At 41.8% G+C, this 18613-nt stretch overlaps 1 protein-coding gene across 1 annotated transcript in view; it reads left to right on the top strand.

Moving 5' to 3' along the window:
- The first annotated feature begins 1231 nt into the window (after nucleotides 1-1231).
- LOC142937330 (sodium/hydrogen exchanger 9-like) overlaps nucleotides 1232-18613 on the top strand; it is a 53368-nt gene continuing 35986 nt past the window's right edge. The window contains exons 1-7 of the mRNA XM_076080178.1: nucleotides 1232-1482; nucleotides 1984-2174; nucleotides 6629-6706; nucleotides 6920-6996; nucleotides 10284-10399; nucleotides 15713-15818; nucleotides 18136-18274. Coding sequence (XP_075936293.1) covers nucleotides 1335-1482; nucleotides 1984-2174; nucleotides 6629-6706; nucleotides 6920-6996; nucleotides 10284-10399; nucleotides 15713-15818; nucleotides 18136-18274 — 855 coding nt within the window. The 5' untranslated portion in view covers nucleotides 1232-1334. The remainder of the gene's footprint in view (nucleotides 1483-1983; nucleotides 2175-6628; nucleotides 6707-6919; nucleotides 6997-10283; nucleotides 10400-15712; nucleotides 15819-18135; nucleotides 18275-18613) is intronic.

The raw sequence follows: 18613 nt of genomic DNA, 5'->3' as shown, positions 1-18613 counted from the left end.
CTAAGCGAGTATTCTAATATTGTCTTGTCTGGAATACCGCCCCCAGAGCAAAGTTTGCCCAATTTTCTATTTCTCTCTCTCTCTCCGTGTCTCTGTCAGTCTAAAAGCGACTGTTTGGTAGAAGATAGTGACATAATCTAAAAATAAACTTCAGTAGCTCACCATGCAACACAAATCCACGTGTTTAGAATAACAATGCTGAACAAGAAGTGGTAGATTTAATTAAAGAAACGTTCAACATGAAAGTCTGCTGTTTATTTAAAGAGATTCTGTACACAATATTACAGACATACAGCAGTCATAGTGTAATAAAGCATTGGAAGCACGTGGCCTTAACTTAACCGGAATCAGAGGTGTCAGTGTCAGAATTGCACTGAATACCTGATTATGAGGAGATCACCCTGCAAAAATAATTTGATCAAGGCGAAGATGATAACTGTTCATTAATATTTAATTGGATTGTGAGCCCAGCTTCATATATGAAAACCAGCCCTTGGTTTACACAATTGAAAGCTGGACTTGTCCACACCATCAGCTGCATGTGTAATAGGACCAGAGGGCCTAATTCAACCATGTTAATTTCAATGTTTAATTTGACAGTCTGGAGTCAACACGGGTGACACATTCAGCAGGCTATTTCTAAGCATTTCCAAAGGTTTTTACATGTTTATTATTTTGGGATAACAATCGAAGTAAATCATCATTACCTTACTACCTAAAGACTATTGTTTTAATGAAGTGCCAATTCATCCTTGATTCACTTGGAGCTAAGAGACAGAAAGTGGAGATTCCGTCCGGCCTCTTGCAGTGGGCTCCCACGAGCTCCGCGTGAATTAGTTTGAACATACTGCCACCTGCTGGGAAATCAGAGGCGGACATCCAAAGTGTGATGCATCGAGGTGCTTTGGGAAATACCGGAATATATAACGATATAACGTCATGAGCCGTGTCAGTAGGAAACTCTATTTTGTTTTTACATTGCAAACAGGCTTTACTTTGGCTTTCTAAGACAATAATAATTAGATCTTGTCCAGATGTTACGTTTCAGTGCTCTCACATTTTACTTGCACGCACGTCTCATACACATCTGTTGCATTGGTACTTTAGCAAAACAGCTTTGTATCTTTTGATTTGTAAAATATACACGCTCATAAAAATATCTTTACTACTTAATCAATTTAGTAGTTTCCCTTAAATTGGACAAAAACTGAGATTACCAAGCAGCACTGAACGCAGCGCGAGCTCTCGAGCGCTGCTGATACGGATGTTGCTGCTGCTGAATTCAATCTCAAGTAAGACAGTTGTTTCCGAAAAGTTTGCCCTCGGCTTTGAAGATGTCGGCCACGGTCACGCCAAAACAAGACAGTGCATTGTTGATACTCGCAGCTGTTGGCTTGGCACTTCTTACCATTCTCAGTGTGTGGAAGTTAAAACAGTTTAAATATAGACTTATAACTGAAACTGGAGGTGCAATGTTTTATGGTAAGTAGCCAATTTAGAGGATAGAGCACGGAAGCCGTTATCTATCAACACTTCCGGAACTCTCAGTTTACATTATATATCAGAATGATGATCTTTGGGTTCAATTTGTCAAATCTGGGCCTTAGTAAGAACGCATTGGTCACATTATCTAATTTGGCACCTGTCACCATTTTTATCATTTATCTTTATGAGGGAAATTTCTAATTAACACAACAACTACAATGAATGAGAGGCAAGTTATAGCTTATATTGTTCGCAGCCAAATTAAGGATATTGATAAAGGCATTATGGCATGATATTGGAATCAAACTTTCAATTTAGGCATTACACCAAAACAGTAATTGCCTATACCTGATTTGTATTTCATTATAACGTTATGTTTTGGATGTTTTTGCATTACAGTTGCTGCATTATGATTGATTTACTTCTGGAATAGTTTTTAGCATGTTACATAGTTTTCATAACTGCAGCTTCGTCTGTCTTTTTGCTGCTCTTCTGCAGGTATGCTTGTGGGGTTGATGGTGAGATGCTTGTCATTTGACTGGGGAGACAACAAGGAAACGGTTTGCACTTGTGTTGGTCTTAACAGCACACCTCTCCTCTTGACAATCAACGTCACATCACACTTTAACCGTTTTAAACATGTTGGGAGAGTCAACCATCGATGGCCGCCGGTCTCAACCCCTCATACGGTAACTATGGCAATTTAATTTGACCTGCGCTTCAAATAAATGTTACAAAAAGTGAATCATTTATGTGGATAGGTGGTGCAGGTTGTGACACAACATTGCCTCTAATGGAAAGTGAAACAACCTGTTAATAAAACATTTACTTTCAAAAGGTGCACAATCAATATTACAGAGGGAACATGTGAAAACAAACTGCACCGCACAGGATGCTTTCTTTTCCTCTGATGTGCTTTTATATATACGTATATATAAAAAAATATATATTTTCTTACTTTTCTTTCCTTTGATCACACCTATATTTTGTCCCTTGTGTATGCTGGGTATTTATATCAACAGAGGATCCTCTAAAGGTGTTAGTTATTGGTTTTCTTCTAAATTACTTGCATGTTCTGTTTGTTATCAGGGAAGCAAGAGAGAAATAGGGCAAGACAACAATTTGACCTATATTATAGTGCCGGGAGGAAGAAGAGTCTTTTTTTTATGGTGTTTGTGTGGTCCGGTCTTCACTGATGTAAACCCTGATGAACAGGAAGCTACTGACGCTCTCCACCGTAGTCCCATTGATGGTCCTCGCTGTCGCTTCTTGTAGTCCACAACCAGCTCCTTAGTTTAGACATTGAGATGGAGGTAGTTGTCGAGGCACCACAATATGAGCGCTCTGACCTCCTCTCTGTAGGCTGTTTCGTCGCCGATGGTGGTCGTGTCGTTAGCAAACTTAATGATGTTGTCGGAGCTGTGGTGCGTGAACAGGGAATACATGAAAGGGCTGAGCATGCGTCCCTGAGGGGCTCCAGTGCTGAGAGTCAGGGTGGAGGATGTGGTGGTGCCGATGTGCACCGCCTGGGGGTTTGCCCATTATGAAGCTCAGGATCCAGTGGTGTTGAACCCCACGTTTCTGAGCTTGATGACAATTTTTGGAGGGCACAATGGTGTTAAATGCTGAACTATTGTCAATGAACAGCATTCTCACATATGTGTTTCCAGGTGGGAGAGGGCAGTGTGGGAGACGAGGGTGACAGATCTATTTGATCTGCAAATTGAAGTGGGTCAGGGATGAAGGAGGTGATGAAGGTTTTTTGACTAACCGCTCGAGGCACTTCATGATGATGGAGGTGGGTGGTACTGGGCGGTAGTTGTTCAGGCAGAGGGCTTTGGTCTTTTTGGGACACGTGGGGACTACAGACTGGAGCTGTGAGAGGTTGAAAATGTCTGTGAGGACATCTGCCAGTTGATCTGCACACACCTTGAGAGCTTGACCAAGGATGCCATCAGGTCCAGGTGCTTTCCACGGGTTAATCCTTTTGAAATATTAACACACATTTCCCCTGGATATAGCTAGTGGGCTGAGGTCCTGGGCCTTTTGTACTTCCTCAGCCAGAACTCTTGTAAAGTAGATAAAGCAACACAAGGTGTCTGATCAATAAACAAAAAAAGGCTTTCTACTAACACTTTCTTTAAAGTATGTTCTTGCCAACAACTGCAAACATAAACCGTGAATTCAATTGCAATTTATCTTTTCTTGAAATTTGGGTTCCTGTGAAGACACTCTGTGTTGTTTACTTGCAGAATGCCCATAATGAGATTCAAGTGATATTGGTGCTGGATTGCTCTGCACTGCAGGAAAGATATGAGATAGTTAGGTAATCTAAACGGGCAATGCAGCTTTTCCCTCTTGGATGGCGATGAACATCTCAACCTGTGACACGGACAGAACACAGTAATGGATGTGAATATCTACCATCTGTTCGAAAGTGGAGGGAACTATGATACCATGAATATATATTCCAAATCACAATCTGCCGAGCACAAAGTACATCAATGATGTTTTATGAATGTAGTAGAGATGCGCTGCCGCTCATGATTTGACGCTGGGAGTTTAATAAGCAGTTGTACTTTGCTGTCAGCACAGTGTTTGAATTGTAAATTATTTTTCACAAGTAAGAGATCTATTTTGTTTCTGTTGGAAGCATAACATTGAACCTCTTTGCTATTTTACGTTGTACTTCCATATAACATAAATACGACATTGTTTAATATCGTCTATTGTACACAGTATATTGGTTTGTTAATGATGTGAAAACTGCAATCATACCCTTAGTTTTCTAAAATAATAAACATCCAATTAAAAAACGTGTTCTCAGCAGAATATTTTAGATACTTATTATCACTTTTAATCAGGAGGGAGCTGAATGATTTTTTAATGCTGAAAGTCTCATTTGAATTCCACATGCAAGGATTGTTAAACAGTTTATTTGTGATATTTTTTTGTCACTGAGATGCAACAGGAATAATGTTACAACTGGACCTTAAGCCATCGTGCTGCAAACTTCTCTTGGAAAGTATTTGTGGAAAAGGGATTAGTTAGAGACCCTAATGTAGCCGCTAAGTAGAAGAGCCAAAGCTTTGACAGGCGCCTCTGGTTGTAATTAGTATTATTACTGTTTTCTGGCTTGCTTTCATATTGTGGCGGTGCTATCAGGGAGATTTCTCATATCAAAGAAACCAACCAATGAGCCGGGGGTTCAGCCACGTGATGGCGAACAAGCATGAGAGGATGTGGAATGAGTGTATTTGAAAATGTATTTCTTCATCTCAGAGCGATATTTCAACCAGAGACAAAGGGAGTAAGTGACCCACGAACCCTGCAAATCATCCAGGCCACGTGTAGCTCTTCACTAATGGCTTGGACTCTTTGGCCCCTTTGAATGCTGGGGTCTCATTAGCAAACCAGCAGAGGCTACCACAAAGGCCATTACTTTGGTCAGACCATTCTGTGTAGCCTTCACGCTATTAAGCCTGATACATAAGGGGGCATAGCAGAGAGAGATAAGAATTTCATTGCATTACTGAGTCCATTATGTGCCGCTGGGGAGTAAGGCATTAAAGTTTGTGGTCTGATTTAAATTTAGTGCTGCTCAGCTGAAGAGGCAATTAGTGTATACAACACACCTCCATCCCCGATTCTGTGGCGCAGGTGGCCCTTAGAATAAAGCCACTAGCATATGCATAATTGATTACAGTGTCTGTATTAGTCTCTGTTATGCCATTTTGTATTTAGCATGCACAGTCTGTAAAAATACATATATATGTGCTCTGTGGGTAATTGCAGTCACGAGAAAGTAATTTATTTTAAGCCGGGTGATGGTAGCAGAAAGATGGGAGCAATTTGTAGAGCTGGCAACCATTTCAAGTGTGAATTACTGTGAAAGCATAGTCACTCCAAACTATAGGGGGCTTTGCAGCATCAGAAATTATGATTAAAAATGCAATCTTCCACATGTCCACACATATGTGTAAATGGTCACCAAAATGCAATTTACAGAGACGGGCCTATTTTCATTTGTTCAAATATTCATGTTATTCCGGCCGCTTCAATATTTTCTCTGCAAGCATCATCACCACATATCTGAAATATAATTGAACTGGAATTTCATTTTGAGCAATGTAATGAGACCTTGCGGGATGTAGGAATCAGGAGAGAGTAACATTATTTTGATCTGATTTGAATATCGCTGCCGTTTGATCCTCAGAAGGTACCCACAATGGACATAAAATGGATTCAAGGATGAAGGACATGAAAGGCTACCTTTCTGTGCAGCTTGTATTGCGTCATATTGGCTGGGATGAGAAACAGACAAAGAACGTGCACGGTATGTTAAGAAAAGCCTTAAGCTCTGGCTACTGCTTGTGTTGAAGGTAATATAGGTTGTTGCGATCAGCGGCTTAGATTTTGTTTGATTTTAATCCGTCCATTGTCTCAACATGTGCGTCTTTACTAATGGTTCTTGCTTATTCCCGTTCTAAAGAACACTGGGAGCCTCCGTGGTGAACACTTACACAATGTGTTAGACTTCTCACTTTGTGTTATGCTTTGCTTTAATCAGCTGAGGCAGTCTGAGTGAGGGCACCGGTGCAGAATGCTAATGCAGTACACAGTAATTAAATTATAGGGCAGTTGTAATAATGCACCATCAAAGTAGTGGCCCTACTGAAGATTCAAAGTTTGCTGTTGAGAGGAATTAGTAGTATTTCCTAACATAGCAGTTAAACCAGGTTCATGTTTGTGTTTCATTGCTACAATGTGATGATTTTTGTATGTAGACAGGTTGGAGCCTACTTTATGGTACCAATAATGCTTCCAACTGCAACGTTCATGGGTGGGAACAATAACAAAATATAAGCCTGGAGTGTCATGCTTTTTTCTATTACCAATATGCAAAAGTTTTATATATTTTATTTTAGAAAGAAAGGACAGATAAGGTTGTCCCGGTACCAGGAGACCACTGTGACATTGGGATTCAAAGAGGAAAGAGAACTGCTGCCTGTCTGCAAAACAGAGCTGCTAAATGAACAATGTGTGTGTAATATCTGTCAGTCAGTCACATCCAGTAAACGGAATCCTCTCGCTCCCCACGGAGCCCTGTCAGTCACCAACACAACGGCTCTGTCTTTTACAGGAGACCTTTGATCCCGAGGTCCTTTTCAATCTGTTCCTGCCACCTATCATCTTCCATGGAGCTTACACCCTCAATCAGGTGAGACTGCTGTCCTGACATGCCTCACTGTAGGGGAAAACGACATCATCAAAGGACTGCTCTTTTTGTATGTATGCTTCGTCAGTTCAAAAAAAGCACTGCCTGTCAGCGCGTGCTGCTGTTGCTTACATGGGATTTAAGTAAATGTGTTGCATACTGCTGAGCTGCTTGTTTGACGTTACTGATTGGTGTTCATTCAAATTTCTGTTCTAGAAACGATTCATTGGGAATCTCGGATCTGTTTTGACCTTTGCGTTTTTGGGAACCATAATCAGCTGTGTGACTATAGGGTAAGCATTTATTTTTTTTTTCATTCACGCAAAATGAACACATCAAAAATACATTAACACACACGGAGTTAAGGTGCACAGAAGTAAGAGAACGGCCGAGATAATGGATATCAGTCGACAACCTTGGTGGAGTGGGCGGATGCATAGGTCTGGACCGAGGCAATGATACCATTCTTCTTATAAAATACAACGTATGAGAATTTGTCAACAATGGAGCAGTAAAGTCCTGGATTAATGGGACATAGGAATTCAGTGTCTGACATTAAGTAAAAGTAATATAAAATGGTAGAAACTAAAAGTCTAGAAAAAGTAATCATATACTCATGAAGCTATATTTCATGCATGGAAGGTGCTATAGCCGTTAGTAGTAGTAGAAAAGTATTTACTGTATTATCATATACAATATATATGTGATCATGGTGATTATAATTGTGCTAATTTCCAATTCATATGTTGCTAATTTTCAGTCAAATGTTCCCTCTGTATTGTGTCATTTGTAAATTCATATGTTATGTCCCAGTCCCTTACTGCATACTATTTGTATGTACTTAATACTAATTGTCATAGTATAATGTTTCTGCAGTTGACATACAATAGTTAAAACAACGTCACTTATTATTTTTACAAAGAAGTAAACTGTACAAAGATTTCATGAAGATCTTTCGGCAGCTGTGTCATCACATCTGCAATTAAGTCAATTTCTCTGCAGCTGTGAGTAGCTTCTCTATTTGCTTGGTGCATTGCATTGAGGTACAATGGGCCTTTGTCGTAGCAGGAAAAGCACATGTGCAACCTTATAACATTAATTACTGCAGTGAGGTATAATAGTGAGCCAGCATGCACAATAGCAAGGTCCTGGAACTGAATGGCAAACATGAAGTAGAGCCATTAAGGTTATAACAACGGTGCCTTTGCTATTATAATCAGTCTGCTATGAACAGTGCTGTAGTGTGCACCAACAGCACACTTGAGATGATCAAATCAAATCGAAACCTGCTGAGCATTAGTGTGTAGAATGGAACTGGGTTGCTATTCTGGCCTCACAACGCTAGATGGCACTCTCAGACTTTGGAGGAAATCGAGATCTTTGCACACCGGTTGTTTCTCATGTATTAATTTGCTTCACACAAAGACTATGTGAAAACCTCATAACTCCAGTTGTTGTTTTCCTCTTATAACTTCAGGATCCACTTTGATCAGAAAAACAGACTTCAATTTTATGAAGCCCTTTCAAAGGATTAAAATTGTATATATATTTTCCCCTTCTGGCATTTTGGAGATACAATGTTTTCACTTAAAACACACACACACACACACACACAATACTATTTCACCCACAGAAATATACACTCAGTGGCCACTTTATTAGGCACAGCGGTACAATCGAATGAAATCCAATAACATTGTTCTGCCATAAAGTCAACTTTTACTCTATGGGGGGGTCATAGAGGTCTCAATTAGATTTTATGTTTTTACTATTGAGGTTACAGTAAGTGATGGTGTTGTACTAGACTGCATCGTATTGAGAGGCGTCTCTAATATTCTGGCCCCCTTCATGTATGCAAATGGATAGATTGTATCGTCAGGCAAATATGTAATTTGTGATATAGGCTGTAACAAACATAACAAACATGATTAAATTTACAAATGTCTGACAGTGTCACCAAAAACGTAGCTTTATGAGCTTTGTAAAAATACATGTAATGGCAGAACCTCTATTGTGTTGGACTTACCGAATAAAACCTAATAAAGTCGCTTCTGTGTGTTTAAATTGCTTTCCCCCCCTGTATATAAAATAGATAACATGTCAATATGTTCCCATACTCTGATACTTTTAAAGCTGCTGCTGGGTTGAACGGTTACTTGGTGTGTGTGTGTGTGTGTGTTGTTTATTCATGCTATTATTTCCTTTGTAATATAATTATTTTGTTGTTAAATTATTCACAATGTTTTATATCCAAGGGAAAGGCTCATGCCCTCTAGATATTACAGCCCGCGGGCTTCTCCAACCTGCTGAAACCCAGTGTAAAAGATGTTGTCTTTCCTCGCTTCCCTCCCTCTTTTCTTCCATACATTAGTCCTTTTCCTTTCCCAGGATCGGCCAATGACAAACTCTCCCCAATTCCCTCGGGACGCAGGACACAGTTTGACATGTTGGGTCACGTGTACATTCTTTGACGCTAAGGGACCAGACCTGACCAATCCTGTTGCTTGTTAGTGAGTCTGCCATATCCCATGGGGAAATGAGAGTCTCATGGGAGTGAGTGAACCTTAATGACTCCTCTGACAAAGTACATCCACTTCCTCTCATTCTCTCTCTCTCTCTCTGTGTCCGCCTGTCTCACTGTCTCTTACTGCTGCTGTATTTCACTCTCTCACTCTCTCACTCACACACACAATGTACGGCATTACCACAACTTCAAATCTCCCTTAAAGATAGATGAATAAGACAGCTTAGTCGCTCAACCTGAGGACACTACTTTAAATACCGACCTCGGGGACAGGTCGTGTGCCATCACCATGGTAACCAAGTTATGCCTATGGACAGAACGGTTCCCCAGAGAACAAGCTGGCAAACTGATTATTATGGGATGCTTCACAGTAACAGGATTAGTTCTTAACACACATAATTTACCAGTCGAGAGCTGGACCGCAGTGCTGAATGCAGAATGTTAGCAAGTTTTTTGCTCTAAGTGCAGTATTTTCATAAGGGAGAGCATACAGTGGTGCATTCTGGGACAGTTAGATTGTAGATTTGTTTTATTGCCAGGCCCCAGAGCAGATACAATCACTGCTTCGGTTTTATTTCTGTCACAATGCCCTTCACAAACTCTCCTCTTTGTTTTTAGTCTTCCGGGTGATTCTGTGCTCATAAAGCACACATACTCATAATTCTGGTGTCCTTTTATTATGTCTGAGTGTTTATAATACTGAAAATGGATAGGTGCTGAGATGAGATGTCTAACAGAACTAGTTGACATGTATGTGTGTGAGTATATTATGTATTTGAGTGTAGATTAGAATGGAGGGTCATGTGGATCCATATACACACATATTCCAAATGTAATGCTGCCCTGTAGACTCACAGCCTTGTGTGTCCACCTGCGTTAAGCAGCCGCTGCCTGGAAACGGGTCAACTCACCTGCTGGTAGCATCTGGCCCCATTACCCACACTACTCTGGGGGAAGCCCTGCTGCGGTTAGAGGGATGACTGATAGGCCTGCTCTGTCTGGCGCTCCCCGATGACCTCGCTGTGTGTCCTTCTGTCTGTTTGTCCTCTGTCCCAGGGCCTGCGTCTACGGCTTCACCAGACTGATGGTGCTGTTGGGCCAAGCAGCAGATGGAGACTTCCTCCTCACTGATTGCCTCCTGTTTGGTGCCATTATGTCGGCCACTGACCCAGGTAGCTGGCCTTATAAACAAACTCCTAGTGTAACTCTCATTACTTCTAGTAGCAACATTGATTTCCTGGTTTTTATACAGATGTAAACTTCACTGCACAATTCTACTCTACCCTTCTTGCTTTATGTATAGCCATCCTTTTTACTGTCTACATACCTTTGCACAGAGATAAATAACATGGATTGATGCATGCACAAAGTCACAATGCCCTAGCAGACGATGTAACTGCTTTAAATTCGGTGCACCTTTTTCCTAAGTGGAACCACAAAATAATCTGTGTTCTTCAAGAGGAGTCCAGTGGGATGTCATAAGGCATCCCGCGACGCTGCTGCAGTGGTAATGTTAATGTCCTCATTTGCTAATGAATTATTTATGCCAATAGGTGGTTGATCTGGTTGAGTGTCAAAGAGGAGCCGTAGATTATGGTGCAAGCCGTCAGTTCCGACGTTATTTTCCCATGCCACGACGTGCTCTTCCCCTGTCGGCCCCGGCGCCCCCGTCACTTTGATTAGAATCGCACTGCAATGCATCGATGGCCTAAACACAAACACCCCTTGGCTTCCTCTATCTCGAGCTGTCCAAATATGGCGCCGGCTTTCTGATTTTCTGAAAGGGGCCAAAGCAAAGGAGCACTCCGGAAATAGGCACAGACTTACTTTCACACACATACACACACACACACACAGTCACAATGACTCTCGGAACAATTTAGTGTTCAGGAATAATTCAAATTAGTTTTTCTTAATGTCAAAGCCCTTGTGCGACAGCTCTCTGGCTGTGTGGATGACTCATTGTGTGAGTGCAACGATTTCACGTATCAACTGAAATGTTGTAGATCTTGAGAACAGTGTGAAAGTCATCACAGGCTCGCAGCTTTGAGTAAAATGGAAGGCAAATGTATAATAATGTAATAACACCAGCAGATCTAAAGGTAGATGCAGCTGTAAACAGCACCTGTATGTTAACATTTATTTTGCAGTGTTTTACATTCTCTTGTAAGAGGTGGACAGAAGCTACCTGAGCAACTAGATTTTATTACTCAGTTTGAGACAGTAGAGACGACCTTTAAGTCTGTAATATCCCTATTGATATTCTTTTGAAAATATGTAATTGTTAGGAGGCATAAATGTCCCTAGCATTTACTTAACTGTTCATTCCAGCATGCATCTATTGCTTTTTAAATCAAATCAAAGCTCTGTAGCCATGAAACCTTTTGTTTTCAGCCTCAGAATAAGACGCATGGTTCAAGTCACAATGTAGAACGCCTGCTGCACTGCCTCCTCTAGCTTCAGGGATGGTTACAAAAGGTCAGTGAAACCCTCACTTAACTTCTCAAAGGATTTTTTGGGAGTGGGGTGGGAGCCTCTGTAGTTTTTCTCTTTCATCTTTGAGCTTCTATTTATTTCCTTCTTCAGGAGTTCTCTTGACATGGACTGCACATACATATTTCTCTTAGTATTTCAGAGCTGGAAATGATGCCAGAGCTGGAAATTACTTGTTTATGTCTTCAGTCCCGGGCCAGATGTTATAACAGTAACTTAAATGCAGTTATACATAGTTATACAAAAACAGGTATATGTAAACGTGCATGTGACCTCTTAAGAGATTAAGAGGAAGCAAAACCAAACTGGAAAACTACAAATTATAAAGTGCTGGTTTACTTTAACGGGCTTTTAAACGGCAAGGAATGCAATCTTGTGACCCCTGTTTGTCCTCTTGTCAATGCTTACAAAATTGAGCAATTCTTACGCGGAGTCGGGGAGATTGTAGTAATTCCCCGTTGACTATTACGGCTTCCCTAATGCATCACTTTCAGTATTATATCTGCCTACTTTGGTCAAATCAGCGAGCAAATCCCGTGCTCTCTGACTGATATGGCCATGAGCTTTGCCTCTGCAGCAGGGGTAATTTGACCTAATGAGGCTTCCGTTGGACCCTTTCAACTGTATTATGTCTGAAATAATTGCCTACTTCTCTCCACCTGATGGTGTTGCTGTGGAAACTGATGAACACTTGACAGCTGCAGGACGGGGTTGCCATGACAACACGGCTAACCCGCGTGTGTGTGTGTTTGGGGTGGGCTCTATGTTTTTATTTTTTTTTTATTTTTCCGTCTTGCAGTGTGAGTAGTGCACGACATGCTGTCATCAGCCAGGCATTATGTGAGCAAGGAGATGGAACGATCCTGACTCCAGGGCCTACCTCCCCCTCTCCAGATAAAGGATTTTCCCCAACCAGGAGCCTTAAACCTGTCAAAGACCAAAGAGCCAGATCTGTCAAAACAAGTCCTGAGGCTGCTCTCTTGCCACTGCTCTTATTATCAGTCTGGTCGTATACTGGCTGTGATGCTTTCCCTGGCCTGGTATTCACTGAAGGGTCAAACGCCGCCATCGGAGCATCACAATCCATCATATCACTAGCTTCTCTGAGACTAATTTATAGGATTCTTTTAGCATCTTAGTCTCAACAGGTGGAGAATGAATCTACCGGGAGCTGTTATTGTTTTGAATATGATATTGTCTGGCCTTCAGAATGGCACCGCTCTGAGTTTCTCTTCCTGTCCATGCCTGTATCCTTATGAACGTGTGTGGGTGTGTGTGCATCTTTGTTGTCTTTCTCCATATCTGACATTGTTTTTGTTATATGATACTTTGGTTTTGCTTGTTTTGAAACTCAGCCGGGTTTCTTTTGTGGCAGTTACAATAAGGATTTGTGCCAGTATGTTTTCTTCTATCGAGTGTATATTTCTGTCTTTCTATATATCCATCTATCTATCCAATGTGGTATATTGCTATCCTACTCTAATGTAATCGTATCTACCGTATCTGTAAACAATGCTACAGCCAATATCTTGCAGAGGGAGATACTTGAGGTGTCGCGAAGTGCTGAGCTGACAGGCATGTCACCTCCTCGTCAATGTCGGTATTGTCCTTGTCACTCAGCGTCACCACCTCGCCGTCCTGCAGGTCGTGCGTGCATGCGCTCATTCGTATGCTCCAGCATCTTCTGCTTACTGTCGGTAAACTCACCGTGGAATTCAGCTCATATTTCTAAGCAGATGCATTATGTTGAGAGGTTCAGCTGCATAAACAGCGTAATCAGTTTATATTTTTCACCACAAATTTGAGTTTTATCATCAATGATCTGATACATTTTTTTTCAAGACATGTCGTGAGATGCAAGATAGAGATTGTGAGTTCATTAAGGGTTTTTTTTCCCATTAACTTATAATTATGAAGTTGATTGATTGTTGTAATGATGTAATTGCTATAGAATAACGACACCATCGTCGGTTAGATTGGTTCCCCATAAGCCTTACTTTCACTCTGCAATTCTGTCTTCCACCCGGTACAATCTGTACTATCTCGCCGGAAAATGAAGTCTTGATTTACAGCCCGAACAACCAAAGTAACTGTGGAAACGCTACAGGCAGCGTGTTCTGTGTTGTTGGTAGTTGCTATGTTCTGGAAGATGAAAACTTGTCTATGGCCACTTCAGGATGAAGAATCAGCACAGAATACCTTATTTATACAGCATATGTGTAGACTTTGTATTGATTACTACTTTGAAACTATTACTGACTGAAGTCACAACCTCTGTAAACATAAAATACATAACAAGGAAGTTACTGTAATATTTATTGCAAATTTCACATATGGTGCCAAAGCTTGCAAGCTTCAACATCTTGGCTCATCTGGGTTTAAATCAAAGGCAATTGGACTTTTTGTTATATAGCCTTCCAATGTTCTGCCACTGCTCAAAGAGGTTTCATCAGCTCTACTGATTGGTTGAGGGTTCCCCAGTGTTTAACCTCTCTAGATGATTCGCACTATGTCGTTACAGAAGAGTCAAATCCTCTAGAGGTTACAGTAAATGCAGGAGACTCAACTGTGAGTAAACATCCATTCTTATCAGCTTTCAAAAACCATACAACATTTCCTAAGCTAGATGGAGGCTCAGATACACACTCGGAAAATCAGTCCAACTTTGCAGCTCAACCCAGATTGCACCAGGCATTTGTATTTGTCTCAACGCTGTGATCGTTCGACGTTCATTTACAGAGGCACTAAGTTCAATACTAATTCTCCTCATAGTCGTTACTAGTCATGGATAGCTGTGGTATCAGTTATCACTGTGTCTGTGCTGTGTGTAAGTTTAGCTGTAAACCTTGAACATTACCATTTACGTGTTCCACTCCGCTCAATCGTATTCAGTACAAACACACTTACAACTGCAGCTTGTGTCTTTGTAAACATGTCCACTTAAAGTCATCGTGCAAGAGGCACCTGTGTGAGAAACTGAATTATGTGGGGAGGACTTCTTTGTGTTGCTGAGCAGTAAGTGAATCTTACATTATTTAAAGCATGGAGCTCTCTGCCAGTTCCCCTACATTAGACTGTAATTGGCTCCTTTTGGATATTTTAATCAGCTGCAGCATCTTAGCTCTAATCTCCCCTCTTCTCCAACCAGCGTCCTCTCAAGATTCCCAGAATCCTAGTCGTTCTCTCCCTCTATCGTGAAAACTGCAGCAATGCTCCAAGCTGATAAACACACTCCCACATACAGCACATTCATGCTCGGCAGACACGAACACACGTGCAACACAAACACCTGCAGTGCTAACACTAAGTCGTTTTATTTAGTTGGATGATTTCGATGATCTGCCGTTTATACTGCCACCAACAAATCACAGACTGCCGTGTTATGACTACACAGGAAATGTAACCTATAAAATAAACGGTCACACATGCAGACTAAGATTTAGCTTATTACATCATTTTTATTGTTCTGTTATTTGTTACTTGATGTGTTGATTCATTCTCTGGACTTGAAATACAATTAAGTGTCTAATTATGTGTTCCCTTTGATTTGTGCTTCTGTGTAGTACACAGTGACTCAGTATGTTCATTTGTTCAGTGATAATACAAAAAAGGCCAAACTATCTATTTTAATGATTTCTTTTCTTGTGCACTTGCATGAAAATGTCATCATACACACAGAGCATCATCAAATTCCAGATATCTTGAGTTTGCTACTACATTTTCAAATATGTATATTATTCGAACAAGTCTTTGCTTGGTTTAGTTACTCTGGCTGTTCCAAGTGTCAAAATCCTCTTTGCAGTGCTGTCGGTGTGCTGACATTTTCTGTCAGCTTGTATTGTTCCACTGCAACATTAAATCCCCTGGCTTCTCTTGTTTGTAGCAGAAGAGGTGCTACTGCACACCACTTTTGCTGTGTGATTACCAGAGCAGATATTCCACTTCCTGCAGCCTTCAACAGCAGTAACTGTTGTTTTTTTGGTTTTTTTTAGTTGCAGTCCTTGGCCTGTTGTCAGAGCTGCATGTGAACCTGGATCTGCACGCCCTGCTGTTTGGCGAGAGTGTCCTGAATGATGCTGCGGCCATCGTCCTGACACAGTGAGTGTTTTGCTTTAGGATTCGTCTCTGCCTTCGGAATGCATTATATTTCTAGGTTTAACTGTGTCTTTTCCAGTTGGCATTATGGGGGTGGATGTGTAGGCGAGTGAAGGCTGGATGGATGCTGCCAGCTTTAAGGAAAGGGTGTGATTGGCAAAACCGCATGAGCGCCTCAGATGCTATGCAGTGGACTGCGTAAGCGTGTTGCCCCTGGCACTGTCAGCATCTCATTAAGGTGCTCAGTGGAGAGACTCACTTCCAGGGTAGAGACACGCGCTCCCAGCTAACGAACTCAGCTAACACAGCTACTGTCAAATTCTGACAAAATACAGCATAAATAAAACCCTAGGAAGCTCAGTGAAGCAGCCATGATGCAGGCATGCCTTGTTCATGCATTTCAATTGCCTCATTCATTTCCCTCGACTTTTCCCCTTTCTCCAGCAGTGCACTTAAATTTGCATGTTTGTCCTGCACACACACATTGCAGTTATTGTCTGCTGTATTTACACATAGCTAGTGAACAAAGCCATTCCAGTAGACGTGCTAACAGATGGCAAGATGGGGAGCAGAGAGATGGAGACAGAGAGAGGCGACAACTCACACAGGTCCACATTTATGGCGAAGCAGGCAGATGAAAAACATGGAGAGTACTTGTACAGTACTTGTACACTGACATTTCTTTCTCCGATCGCACAAATGGGCACAGACAGGCAGGCAGATGGAGAGAAAAGAAGGTGATTGCGCAGATTGTTGTGTTCACGCCCTGGCTGCTGTCTCTGTGTACATTGAAGTGCAGAGGAGGGAGCCTGCACGTCTTCCCGGGCAAACAGTCAGATAATGCTGTGTTTGTTCCTGGAGTGGCGTGACCGGCCTTCATGCCATCTCCTGTCACTTGACTGGCTCGCTAGCCTGCCGGTCGCCCTGGCTCCACACACAAAGCTTGCCCTTATTAGTGAGCCACGCGGGGCCCTGGCACTGGAATTTTAACAAGCTCCCAGACCAGCTCAACCTTACGCTGATGTGCCCTCTAACAGGCACTACACTTGCTGCTCCAGCAGCCCTGACCCAGCCACCATTCAGCCAGGTCCCGTGTTGACATCTTGAGATTTCTGACTGGGAGTTAACAGCCTGCAGATGCCTGAAGATATAGTCTCTAGAGGGCCACACTGACCAAGAGACTAGTAACCAAATTTAATGTTTAAAAAAAATAAAATGACAGTAATGTAATGTGCTAACACAACTGGAGTCTTTATTCTCACGGAGGGCACAATAGATTTTCCCACCTTTCAATTTGCTAAGCTCATTAGCGTGATTGATTCTTCCCTTTCTGCTATGGAGATTAAGGAATGTTGCGGCGTGTGCTAGCTCATTTCAACCTGACGGCATGAAAAGTGGAGTTGCATTACGGTTTCATTTGTCAGATATTTTTTTGACACCATAAGGATCTTCAACAAACCATTTTCATGGTAGCTGGAGTATAAAGTAAGTTTCCAGGGGGTTTACCCTGGCTGTAAGAAGGTGTGTCCCATATTTAGGAAGCAAAAACAACAACAACCACCACTTTCACATTGTTTTGCTCACTCAATGGTTTGACATTCATTTAGAACAGTTGACGTCTAAGGGGCGTACAAGGGAGGGTCTGTGGTGGGTACAGAAATGTTGTCATTCCACAAAGGGAGCCTGCTACATCAGCCACTCAAATGGGTGCCTGTATCTGTTTGCTTCACCTCAGGCTCTCTTTCTCTCTCTCTCTCTCTCTTTCTTTCTCTCTCTCTTCCTCTCTCTCTTCCTCCCTCCCCCTCTCCCTCCACCCTGTGCGGCCTCTTTTGCACTCAATGACTTCCATGTGGAAGTCTCCCCTTCCCCCCCACAAACTAAATATTTATAGCGGTGTGAATAGCACGATGCTGCCGTCTTTGTGAACAACAATAGTATTTCCCTTGTTTCCCACTAACTACTAGGGGACGTCTCTAAGGCAAATAATTCAGAATGGATTGTTTTCAGGGAAGGATTTAACTTCTAAAGAAGGGTATGTGTTCTTAGGAGTGACTCCAATCAATTTTGCTTAAAGGCTTAGCTCAGCATAATAAGCATGTGAATTTTTGTTCACTGCTGCAGACTGGTTTACACCAAGAACCTGCATTTGTCTTTCTGAGCCATAAACCATGTTGACGCTTTAATGGTTCAGTATCAGTAGCACTCGTATTTATTTCTGTAGTAATTGTGCAATTGCTTTCTTTTTTGTTCCTGAGCAGTTTGTCTCTTTTTCATGTATGTAACCCTTTTTTTTTTCGGTCTTTGTCAATTTGTCTTCCAGTGCCATCACCACCTATAGCCAGACGGGTGCGGGACATATCTTCGACCCCCCTGCCTTCTTCCTCTCTGTTGGTTATTTTCTTGGAGTGCTTGCCAGCTCCTTCCTCCTGGGTTTCATATTCACAGTCACAACAGCCCTCATATCCTTTCATCCCCTCCCATCTCTGCCTCTGCACCCCAAACTCAATTATCACCTCAGCATCCGCTGCAATCTATCCACATCCTCGACTTGGTAATTGCTTCTCTAACAAACCCCTACTGTACCACCTGAAGAAAAGCATCGCAGCTAAGTCTTAAGTGCTCCTGCGACACTAACGGTTGCAGAAAGGTCGTCAATCAAGCCAATAGCCTCCGATTAAGTTTCGGCTTGCGCTGTTGTCCAGCATTTCCCTCCGATCTTTTAGTTCTAAGACTTTAGGATGAAAAATGAGGACGTGTCATGAGAGGTTTGGAGCACAGCTCAGCTCTTATTCACAGTG

Source organism: Anarhichas minor, unplaced genomic scaffold (genome assembly GCF_050575085.1).
Source record: "Anarhichas minor isolate MPS153535 unplaced genomic scaffold, ASM5057508v1 ptg000074l, whole genome shotgun sequence".
Classification (NCBI taxonomy): Eukaryota; Metazoa; Chordata; class Actinopteri; order Perciformes; family Anarhichadidae; genus Anarhichas; species Anarhichas minor.
This window is presented reverse-complemented; position numbering and strand designations above follow the sequence as displayed.